At 37.3% G+C, this 12184-nt stretch overlaps 1 protein-coding gene across 2 annotated transcripts in view; it reads right to left on the bottom strand.

Moving 5' to 3' along the window:
- The window catches only part of edc4 (enhancer of mRNA decapping 4), a 33828-nt gene that overhangs the window by 19461 nt on the left and 2183 nt on the right, over positions 1 to 12184 (bottom strand). Inside the window, exons 1-14 of one of the 2 annotated variants that reach the window (XM_016672065.1) lie at positions 10828 to 10922; positions 7429 to 7573; positions 7212 to 7323; positions 6945 to 7044; positions 6315 to 6501; positions 5009 to 5156; positions 4040 to 4144; positions 3764 to 3876; positions 3594 to 3677; positions 3414 to 3509; positions 2771 to 2870; positions 1794 to 1974; positions 598 to 664; positions 184 to 275 (exon numbers count right to left, since the gene is read on the bottom strand). In XM_016672065.1, the coding sequence (XP_016527551.1) occupies positions 184 to 275; positions 598 to 664; positions 1794 to 1974; positions 2771 to 2870; positions 3414 to 3509; positions 3594 to 3677; positions 3764 to 3876; positions 4040 to 4144; positions 5009 to 5156; positions 6315 to 6501; positions 6945 to 7044; positions 7212 to 7323; positions 7429 to 7571 (1528 nt within the window). In that variant the 5' untranslated portion in view covers positions 7572 to 7573; positions 10828 to 10922. Of the gene's footprint in view, positions 1 to 183; positions 276 to 597; positions 665 to 1793; positions 1975 to 2770; positions 2871 to 3413; positions 3510 to 3593; positions 3678 to 3763; positions 3877 to 4039; positions 4145 to 5008; positions 5157 to 6314; positions 6502 to 6944; positions 7045 to 7211; positions 7324 to 7428; positions 7574 to 10827; positions 10923 to 12184 lie in introns of those variants that run through there. The other variant, XM_007553208.2, reaches the window with a different exon arrangement.

The following is a 12184-nucleotide window of genomic DNA, read 5'->3' as shown; positions in this document are numbered from 1 at the left end:
ATATATATATAGCTCAATCGACTGGAAATCTTCCATATTACTGCTTCTTTAATGTCCGTCTTTCCATCCATCCATCAATCAATCATGTCTTTATGCTTCGTATTATTTTATTAACTAGTACTGATGCGTCCATCAATCAGCAAACTTCATCTAATCTAACTGCACAGTTCAACATTAACTTACCAAAACCATCTTGGGAGTCAGAGTGGGGAATAAAACCCGGCGTATTGAACCCCGCGTTGGGCTGAAACCAGATCTGGACGTCCTGCAAACTCCTAAAACACAAACATGGAGACAAACACATTCAGAGAAACGTTGATTTAAACCTTTTTTTTTTTTACTGCAAAAACAACAAATATTCATCTTTACAAACAAATAAACACTAAAGTAACTCTTTCTGCAGTGACTCTGCTGATTGATTTTGCATAAATAACTGTCACTAGTCACAGTTCTGGATTAAAAAGTCAATAGTTTTCAACCACTGTTTTTGGTAAATGAATAGTCGCATTTACCAACTCAGATGTCATTTAAAAATTGTAGTTTATTGTTTCACCATCAGGTTAGCCGCATCCAGACAGACAGAAGAAGAAAACTTACTTTGTGTGAACACAGTAGAGTTTAATTTGGATCCCAGATTTGGACTCTGCAGGTCCTTGAGTGCCCTCTAGTGGAGAAAGCAGGAAAAGCTGGTTAAATCAGGATCAATGAGTGTTTGTATTTAACATTTTTCTGATTTTATCTCACATTTTCTGGTCAAAATATTGACCATTAAGTGATGCTAATTCCCACCTGCAGGTGGCAGTATTTTAGGTTTACTACACTGCTGCCTCGTCCATCTGAGTTAATTTTGTGGTCAACTCAGTGCCAAACATTTAAAGTATAAAAGCGCTTGTTTTTCCCCTCAATTTTTTTTCCTCTGTATAGATTCTGAACGGAGGAAAAATACAGCAAACTTTCTTGCAAATATTTCTAAAGTATGAAATAAGAAAACATATTTGGAGCAATAAAAACACAATTTCAGTCACTTTTATTGAAAACACATGACCAAGTTTAATAAATTTATTAAAAGCAGATCTGGATGCATCAAACCCTGTTAGGTTTACATTTTCTACGGTAAGTCTTATTCGTCTGTAATAACTTTGCCCAGTTTAACGTAAAAATAAAAAGTCTCCATCTGCATCAACCACCTGTGGTGAAGGGGATGAATTTGTCTCATCCTGAACTGGAATAAACAATAAATCAATTAATCACATGATAAATTAAAATGAGCTCAATAATTTCCATATGCATGATTTATTGTTTTTCTATTTCTACCAAAACTGGATGATAAAGTTTTCAGTCTGGTGTTTTAGTCTCAACAAACCGTTTTTCTTGAAGGATAATTTTGTTTAAAGAGACTTTATAATTAATTTTATTTGTTGTTTCTGCTATTTTGTTTATTTATTTTGGATATTTAAAATGTCTTCAAGTTTTAGTGTTAAATATTCATTAGAAATTAAAGTTTAATGATCTTTGAGTGTGTTATTGGATTATTATGCCATTATCATTATATTACTTGAAAATAGTCTCAAAACAATAATATGATCGTTTATCGCAATAATGTTTGTGGGCTGCACAAAATCAGTCTACGTGCCACAAATGGACCCCGAGTCACACTTTGGACACCTCTGTTCTAAAGTACATCTGAAAAATATAAAGGAGCCAATGTGTTTGTTTCTATTTCGACTGAGAATCTTTCCAACTCAGATTCACTGGAATGACTGGCTCCAGGTGTGGTTGCGGAAAGCGCCCACCTGTCGACATGCTCTCGCTCTCCTCCTCCGCTGGCAGAACCTCGGTGTGCCTCAGGCGGCTGTGGGTCACGTCGCGCACCCCGAAGCTGAGCACAGGGTGGGTGAGCAGGAACTCCGACACGGCCGTGAAGCTCGCTTTGCCCTTCTCCAGGTCCTGCCGTAGCTCCATCACATAGAGGACCTGAAGGAGGACAATATGGATTCACCATCAGGCGCCGCTCACATCACATCTGTATCGGCCCCAGCATGGTAAAAAACTCCAGATCGGGTAGTAACTAGTTACATTTACTTGAGAAACTTTTTTCGGGGGAAAATGTTATAAAAAAAATTTTTTTTGTTACTTATTTGAATTACTGTAACTTTTGTTCTTCAATGACAATTAAAAGGTTAAGTAGAAATTAACTTTATAACTGTATAATTTCCACTGGAGAGTTAGTTTCAGCTTAACTTTTATAATCTGTTCAGTCTGATGATGTAATTTTTAAATATTAAATGATTGATAATTTGATCAGTTACTCGAGTTACTTGAGTAGACTTTTTACCAAATACTTTTTACTTTGGAGTAAAAATATGTTGAAATAGTTCTACTCTGACATGAATAAATTTTTTATGTACTCTGCCCTACTCTGGCAACAATGTTCCCAAATAAGACGGCAGATCGATTCAGTCTAATTCTATGCTTTGTGCTCTGAGCGCCGTCATGCTTATTATTTATTTTACATTATATTTATAATTCATAATTTCACTTTCTGAACCATTTGAAAAAAGATTTAGTGAAGTTTATGATTCACCATGGTAGTCAATCTATTTGACTACCATTATTATTTAATGGTTATTATTATTTTATTTATTATTTATTTTACATTGGCTGTTTCACTCCTAGCTGCTCTGATGATTAACCAATTACTAAATTAGATTATTTCAATCGATTAATCATGATTAAGTTTCAATCCTACTTTAAACACTACACCACTCACCTTTCTTTGCACATCAGTGAGGATCAAGTATTCAGCAGCAAGATCTAAACTGGCCTTGAGACTGGGAAGAACCGTAGAGTTGAATGGATCTGGAGAAAACCTAGAAGAAGAAGAATGGACAGCGTCGATATAACAGTTAGAATATATATGTATTTTTTGTTTTTAGGAGCTGCACTTGGCCTGTCATGAAACAAAATTTGTTGGATGATAAAATGTCCCAGAAGTTCTTATAAATGATAATATTGCTGTTTTGAGACCACTATAAAGTAATATAACTTTAAGAATGTATTTAAGAGCACATTCTTAAAAATCAATAAACTTTAAAATTTAATAAACATTTAATACAGAAACTGGAAGACATTTTAAATATTACAAAATAAGTAAAACAACAGAAACAACAAATAAAATTAATTATGAAGTTTCTGTAAACAAAACTGTCCTTCAAAAAAAGGAGCTAGTTGAGACAAAAGCACCAGACTGAAGACTTTTATCATCCAGGTTTTTTGGTAGAAAGAGGAAAACAATAAATCATGCAAATGAAAATTATGAAGCTCATTTTAATTTATCTTGCCATTAATTGTTTTTTTTTATTATTGTGACAGGTGTAGTTGCAAGTAGGAAAAACATCTGTTGTTTAAGTTACCTGATGGTTTGCAAGCAGGTCCAGGAAACTGTGCACCACAGCTTCAACTCCTGGTTCTGGTCTGCTCCAGTTATGAGAAACCTCCAGAACGGAACTCTTCAAACATAAAAACAGGGAAAAACACGTCAGTGAAACTCCAGACAGAAACTCAGAGGAGCGTCAACGTTTCAGTGAACCGACTCTGGGTCCTGCCGCTTGTGGTTGTCACAGAAGAGAAGACAGGAGAGAGGACGTCCTTCGTGAGGTCGGAGTTCATGGAGACATCTGGACGACAGAACAGGAGCAGAAATGTAAACTGGATCAGCAGCAAAATGTTGTTGATGATCAGTGGTTAACCCCCTCGCTCCTACCTGGGCTTATCTTGTCCTCCTTCTATGTAGATCTGCCAGAACTTGATGTAACCGTCGTGGCTCGCTGTGGCCAAAACGGTCCCATCAGGGGACAGAGCACCTTCACTGACTCTCTGCAGGAGCACACAGTTTTATACATTAACAGAAAACAAACAGCAAAAAACAAAATCTTTTGCCAAATAAAAATATCTTATAAGGAGTATCTGACATATTTTATCTTCTGTAAATGCTCCGTTTTTGTGCCGTGACTTCTTAGGAAAGATAAAATCCAGGTACCTGTGTGTGTCCTTTAACTATAATGAGGCCATCTTTGATTTCTGAGGCATCAACTGGCCAACTGCTGTTATTGGCTCTCAAAACTTCGAGGTCCCAAACCTCAGCCTGGAAAAGGGAAAGTTAATGTAAATAAAGGAAAATGGAGAAATCTCAAGTTTATGTTTATTTTCTACTAATATTAATGCAAACCTATGGAAACACATTTCTGCCATATAAAAAAACAACTAAAGCACAACAGGAAGTCACAATTCCGAATGCTAAAGTCATAATTTCAACTTTCAATCTCATAATTATGGGGTACAAAGTCACAATTATGAGATTCAAAGTTAAAATCATGAAATAAAAGAACGTAATTATGAGATTTAATGTCAGTTTTGTCATAATTACAAAAATAAGTCATAATTTTGATTAACTTAAGGTCATAATTATGACAGAAATTCAAAATTATGGCTTTGTATCTCATAATTATGACATTAATCGTCAAATTTTTTTAATTTTGCAATTACAATTTTGTATCTCAAAACTATAAATTTACATCTATATTTCATAATTTTTACTTTGAATCTCATAATTTTGAATTTGAAAGTCAAAATTATTACTTTTATTCTTGTAATTATGACTTTGTATCTCAAAACTGTGACTTACTATTTCATAATTTTGACTTTAAATAAAACATCAAAATTTTAACTTTTAAAGTTGAAAATATAACTTTTATTCTTGTGATAACTTTAAAACTCGTAATTATAACTTCCTGTTGTGCTTTTATTTTTTTCTTTTATGGCAGTAATGGACTTCCATACAACTGCAAACCCTCAAGTTTGTCAGACTTTTTTTAGTTAAGTTTTTAGAACTTTCATCCTGTTTTTAACTATTGTAATATTTAAATTAGAATTAAGAGAATAGCTGCTGAAATGTCCTGGATATTTTCTGTCATGTAGGATTTTCTGATTCGTGTTCAGAGCCGTTTACCCCATCTTCATGCAGGAGAGCCAGCGTCTGGCTGGTGTCGTCCTGATTCTCCTCGTTGTCTTCCAAGATGTAAGGGCACCAGATGAGGCGTCTGTGGGAGTTCAGTGGAGCGTCTTCTGGACGCTGAATATGAACCACTATCTGATCCCTGTTTGGTCCAGGTTAAAGAAAACTCGAGGGAAGGAAAACATCCATCTCCGCTGTCACAGAGTTTAAGATCTTAATCTTAAGATTATTTAGTGTTATTTGCGCAATACTAAATAAAGGTAGATATCTGGCATTTGATATACAGAGGTAACGTAGTTGACTAAACTAAACAAAATAAAAACTCAAAATAAGAAAGCATTTTTGTTAACTGACATAAATAAAAATGCTAATTAATGAGGAAAAACTATAACAAACTGAGTTTATAAAACCAACTAAAACATACTGAAATCACAGTTATAATACCCTGTGTTTTTTGTTTTTCCATTTGTGAATTTATTAGCTTTTCAAACTGATATGAAATTATTTTTTCCCCACACAAGCAGTTGACATCATGTAGTTCCCAATTACGGCTTTCCATTCTGGAGGCGATTACGCTAGTCTGGGAAATGGCGAAAGTTGTGATAAAACGCTGTTGGTTGTTTAACAATAACTGAATACATTTTTTGAAAATGGCATCTTCAAAAAATACACACTGCAAAAATACAAAATCTTTCCAAGTACTTTTGGTCTAGTTTCTAGAGCAAATATAATTTTATATGAATAAATAAATAAATGAGCAAATATAATTTTCAACGCGATATAGCAACTTGTTTTAAGTCAACAATTCCATAAAATTGTAGAAAAGGTACTTGTTTCATTGACAGTTTATTTCACTTATAGCAAGACATTTTTCCAAAGTTATAAGTGAAATATCTGCCAGTTAAAATAGCACTTTTTCAACAATATAAAGGAAATGTTTACTTAAAACAAGCTGCTACATCTTGCTGAGAAGTAACCAATAAATTAGTTTTGTCTTATTTTAAGTGCAGTAAGATATCTGCACTAGAAACTGCACTTTGGCGACAAAGTTACTCTGTAAGATTTTGTGTTTTTGCAGTGCAGCAGTTTGACCTTTCTGAATTCTGCACCTAAAAATTTACCAAAGTATGAAAAAACAAAAACTACAGCCATAACTAATAAAGACTGGACTAAAACTAAACAATATTTACCTAATAAAAACAACCAAACTGAATTAGACAAATGTCACAACAAAATAAAACTAAACTATAATGAAAAACCCCAAAACGTAGCATTTTTCTGCTGCTTCCTGTCAGGATACAGTATTTTGCTTCTCGTGAGTGTGAGATGCCAGACCATCAGGTTTCCCGCCTCATCCACGCAGCCCAACAGAGAGGAGTCGAGGTGGGCGAAAGCGAGATCCGTGACGGCGCCAGTGAAGCCCTTCAGCAAGGAGCGCTCACTGAAATCCAAACTCAGCACGCGAATCATGGCGTGGTTGTTGGCTCCTGAACAAAAACACGCAAAAATCAACCAAAGAATCTGAATCCATGGAGAAAAATAGCTGCTCAACTCTTCATATGAAGTTGGGATGTTGTGAAAAATATAAATAAAAACAGAATATGATGATTTGCAAATCCTTTTCCATCTAGATTAAATTGAATTCACTACAACAAGATATATGATGTTCCAATGAATATTGCAAATATTTGAACATATATAAACATTTGAACATTAAATATAGTCTTTGTAGTGAATTTAATCGAACATAGGTTGAAAAGGACTTGCAGATTATCTTATATTCTGATTTTATTTATGCTTCACACAAACGTTCAAAGGAGAATCTGCCAACAACACTCAACTGTTGTTTCTGGTTCCAGCAGTAAATAAAGTCTGTGTGACATTTTCATTCATTAATCAAAGTAAATTAGTCAAATATTTCTTCTCTCACCTCTGATGGCGTAGGCGAGGAAGGAGTTGGACACGGCTATCAGTCGGCCGTAATAATACTTATGCTCCCAGTCGTACTTGGCGACAGGTTGAATTTTAACCTGAATGAAGAGTTTAAATCAGATAAAAATACAAGAAAATAGGAAAAAATAATCATAACTCCAAAATATTCTTAGGTTTTAATGAGGACTAAACAAGAGTGACCTCTCCTCAATGAAAAAGATTCATGAGAGCAGCAGGATTTAATGTGGTTCTGATCCAAACTCACCTTGTTGCTGCCCCGCGCCTTGCTGTTGATGCCTGAGTCCTGACTCGCCACGATCTCCACGTTGTTTAAGACGATGGGGATGCAGGTACTCCCATCATCACCAGTCAGGCAGCTAGAAAACAACAGAGAATATCCATTTAATTTGACATGCAGCTTCCATATCTTTACAAAAACGGACACAAAATGGCTGCCATAGAGATGAAGAGTAGCCACTCACATCCTCTGGCTCTCCTGGACGCTGCCGTCAGTGGAAATGGGTCTGGTGGATTCAGATATGCTGGTCCCCAGAAGTCCTGCTCCCAGTAAACCGTTCAGCTCTCCGTTGAAGGACAGTTTTCTCTGATCGTCGCTTGGTTGCATATCTGACAAATACAATTAAAAGCTACGTTTACTTCAGAAGGAGCAGCGAAAGCAGCAAAGCGATTTGATTTTTCTAGAAGTTCTGATCCAACCCAACTGGAGATCCCATTGGCAATTGGAGATCTGACACTCAATTCCAGAATTAATTTCTAGCTGAGGAAACTCCTTTGGTACAGAAGAAACATCAACTTTTCAAATGTTTTGCTTCACTTTCATTCACTGTTCAATAATTATTACATTCATTTAGCATAAATGGTGCCTCATACCTAGGCCTGCTGCAATAAATAATAAATCAATGAATCACATGATCAATTAAAATGAAAAAGAAATTTACTACACTAAATAAATAAATAAATAAAGTCATTTATGTGATGCATAGGTGTGTGTGTTTAATCTCTGTGGTGAAGCTGAATTAGGTGCAGCTTGAGTTCAGGAGTCTGACAGCTGAAGGGAAGAAAGTGTTCCTTAGACTGGTGGTTTTGCTCTGGCTGCTGCTCAGCCTCCTCCCTGAGGGAGCGGCTGGAACAGTCTGTGTGCAGGATGGGTGGAGTCCTTCATGATGAAGAGCGCCCATCGTACTGTGGAGGAAACACTACTCTCCACAGTCCTCTGTGCAGCTTTAACCAGCCTCTACAGAGCCGTCCTTTCAGCAGCAGTGCAGCTGTCGTGCCACACTGTGATGCAGGTGCAGAGAACGCTCTCCACCACACAGCCATAAAAGCTCCTCAGGACTGAGTTCCTTAGTCCAGCTTCCTGAGGAAGTAGAGACGCGGTGGACTTTCCTGACCAGATAGGAGGTGTTGGTACTCCAGGTGAGGTCACTGGATATACGCACGCCCAGGTGCCAGTAGCTGGAGGCCTCAGCTGTTCTTCTGATGTACAGGGGCTGAAGAGGATTCTTATTCCTTCTGAAATCCACCGCATTCTCTTTGGTTTTCTTCAAGTTGATGCAGAGGTAATTTTCTCTGCATCCACCTTCTCTCTGGACTCATCACTGTTTGTGATGCATCCCACTACTACTGTGTCATCTGAAAACTCCACTATGACAGCTTGGGTGCCTTGCCAAGCAGTTATACGTCATCAGAGTGAAGAGGAGGGGTCTCAGCACTCTGCCCTGCCGCAAGCCAGTGTTGAGGGTGATGAAGGAGGAGACGTTGTTGTGGATCCTGACAATCTGAGGTCTGTTGGTCAGGAAGTCCAGAATCCAGTTCCCCAGTGTGGGACTCTGTCCAAGAGAGCAGAGCTTCTGCACCAGGGTCTGTGGGGTTGATGGTGTTGAAGGCTGAGGAAAAATCCAGAAAGAGCAGACGGATGTAGGAGTTCCTGCTCTCCAGGTGGGTGAGGGCTGTGTGGATCACTGATGAGATAGCGTCAGCAGTGGAGCGGTTCTTCCTGTAGGCATACTGATGGGGTTCCACAGTGAAGTGGATGAAGTCTTTAATGTGGGTCATGACTAGCCTCTCGAAGCGCTTCATGACTACCGATGTTAAGGCTATAGGTCGGTAGTCATTCAGGCCTGTCACTGTGGAGCCCTTGGGGACAATTCCTTTAAGCAGGTGGGCACAGATGCCAGTGACAGTGAGGTGTTAAAGATGTCTGCCAATACCACATCAGCACCTCAGGCAGTTGATGTGTGCAGTCCCTCAGTACCTGCCCTGGGATGTTTCTGGGGTTAGGGTTAGGTGATTTCCTGGAGGGTCTTCTTCACATCTGCTGTTGTCACACAGAGAGGCGTGTCACCAGGTGGTGGCACAAGTATCCTCAAAGCAGATCCTCAAAGCGGGCGTAGAACTTATTGAGTGCATCTGGCAGTGAGGGCTCCCTTTGGCATTGTACATCCTTAATGTTGCAGTTATTGATGCACTTGATGCCCTTCAACATGTGCCAGGTGTCAATGGTGGTGAAGTGACCTTGAATTTTCTGGGCGTATGTGGCTTTGGGCCTCATAATGCCTGCAGTCAGTTCTTTCTTCACTTCTTGGAGTGCTGATGCCTCGCCTGTCCTGATAGCAGCATCCCTAGCTTTCAGCAGAGGTCTCACCTCAGTATTCAGCTAGGGTTTCTGGTTCGGGTAACAGATTATCTGAAGGTTAAATTATGAAAATCAGAAACCGTTCCACCACTTTAAGACAGAGGGAACAGCACCCAATTGGTGATTTTTAGCCATCAGATACTGTATCCCAGTTTAACACAGGTTGGACAGTATCTGATGGGCAGCATTGAGAATTAAGCATTCTCCTGGTTTTAGGTTACATAGAGCTATAAGAATGGGCTAATGCATGTATGCATACATACATACATACATGCATATATACACCTCTGTGTGTGTGTGTGTGTGTGTGTGTGTGTGTGTGTGTGTTTATGTCTTATGAGAGCGCAGTTGCAAAAACGTGAATAAAGCGAGACAACGTCGCTGAAACACGTTGTTTGGCCTTTCACGGTGTCCGTAGTTGAGGGCGCTGAACAAGCAAGCGCGCATTTTGCGGTGCGGAGGAGGTGCGAGGAGACGCTGGGGGAGCCGTATCTGATGGGGAAACGCGAATTGACGTAACATGTTGGCCAGGTTTTCGTTAGGCAAAGTACGGCATAGTTCTTCATCTCTACAGAAACACTCAGACTCAGATGTAACAAATCCACTTTGTTATCCAGTGAGCGAACATTGGTCAGAAAGAGAGTCGGAATTGGTGGCTTCCTAGCCTTCAGCTGGGTCAAAGCGCCCGCTTCCCCCTCTTCTCTTTTCGGGCACAACGTTTCCATTTGACCGTTGCTCCTCGTTGCTGATGTTTATGTAATAATAACTGCTAAAAAATAAATAAATTACCACAGTCCTCTATTCTGATTTTAAAATATATGTAATATTTATCGAGTCAAATTTGATTTAATCTCTATTTTTGAAGCAGTCTCCACCACGGCGGGCCTTTTCCTGGTTCGGTCATTTCTCGCTAGCTACGCTAGCTTGAGGAGCAAAGCGACTTGATAAATTTGACTGGCAGCCAATCATAAACGAGAGCTTGGCAAATAACATTTTATGTAGCAACCAGTTCATTTTGAGATGGTCAAAACTGATTGTTAAATGATGATTTCATCAACAAATGTAAAAGCTAGATAAGAAAAAATAACAAAAATTACAACTGTTTACACCATCTGTTGTTATGCATGTCTTATTAAATTTAGTACAATAGTACCATTAACACAGAAATACCGGATTTTTCTATAAACATTTGAAACTCAAATATACTTTAATCGGCATTACTAACCTTGTTCCTTTATCGAGTGAAGTTAAAACAAGAGTTGCTTTTTTATCCTTTCTTTTGTTTATTGCGGTTAGCCTGTTCAGGTAGAACTGCTTTCGTTACCATAGCTACCTCAACAAGGAAGTTTCCAGAATAAAAGCATATAACCTTAATGGAACTTGGCCTTTACTTTTTAATGAATTATTGTAATTTATATTTCATCATAATGTTTGGGAAAAAAGATTAGATTTTGTAACAAAAAATGTGTTTTAAAAATGTATTGGATTTATTATTATTACTTTTTGTTTTTGCATTAACCTCCCCTCCAGCTTTCTGAGAACCCCACTTTAAAAAACACAGCTGTAATATTCAGATACATCTAATAAAATTAGAATACAATGAAAAGTCAAATATTGGAAACTCATGGTGTCACACCTTAATCATCTACTTGATTCCAAACACCTGCAGAGATTTTCTGAACCTCTACAGAAAATCTCTGCATATTTATATTTTCTGAAGAGAAATCAATATACGTTCACACAGCATATTTCAGCTCAACTCATATTATTTTGTGAATTTTAAACTACTTTTTGCAATTAAAGTAGTTAGCAAATATATATAAAATAGTTTTAAGTCAAAATAGACAGCAAAGGCAGGGGGCTGTATAATCTTTTACACTCAAAGAACCATAAGAAAATGTGTGTTCTTGTATTTATGCATTATATTAATATAGCACTTTTCAATAAAGGGTCAACTAGTTTAACCAAAGTGCTGAACAGTACTAAAATGGATCAGACTGAGATAAGAAATAAAACAGAAAATGAAAATAGAATGAAAAACTATAAAAACATGCAACAAAAGTCAAATAAAAACAGAAGCAACAACAAACCAAATCACACTGAGCCAAGAGAAACTGAAATGTTTACACAGGGCGATAGGTAGGTAGACTCCCTTTATGTGTTTTTTCTCATATTGTGTTTGTAGTTGTCTAATGCCTAGATAATCGTTGAAAAGTGTTGACTTTGGCAAATGGCAGTTCTTGATAAATCTGCATTTTCAATACATTTGATTTTAACATTTTAATTTCAACTGATCTATGAGCAACTCACACCAAAAGTTAATTTAATTTATTTAATGTATTCTGGTCATTTTTGAATTAAGATAGAGGATATTTCAGTAACTGCACTAAATTACAGTCAGATTTCTTTGAAGAAACTTTGTTGTGACAATTACTTTACTCATAACGCATCTACAGGTGCTGGTCATAAAATTAGAATATTGTGTTAAAGTTCATTATTTTCCATAATGTCATGATAAAAATTAAATTGTCATATATTTTATATTCTTTGCACAACTTCTGAAATTTTTCATGTTTTTTATT

Source organism: Poecilia formosa, unplaced genomic scaffold, assembly GCF_000485575.1.
Source record: "Poecilia formosa unplaced genomic scaffold, Poecilia_formosa-5.1.2 Scaffold55, whole genome shotgun sequence".
NCBI classification, from domain to species: Eukaryota; Metazoa; Chordata; class Actinopteri; order Cyprinodontiformes; family Poeciliidae; genus Poecilia; species Poecilia formosa.
The sequence above is the reverse complement of the archived record's forward strand: the minus strand, read 5'-3'. Positions and strand labels throughout refer to the sequence as shown.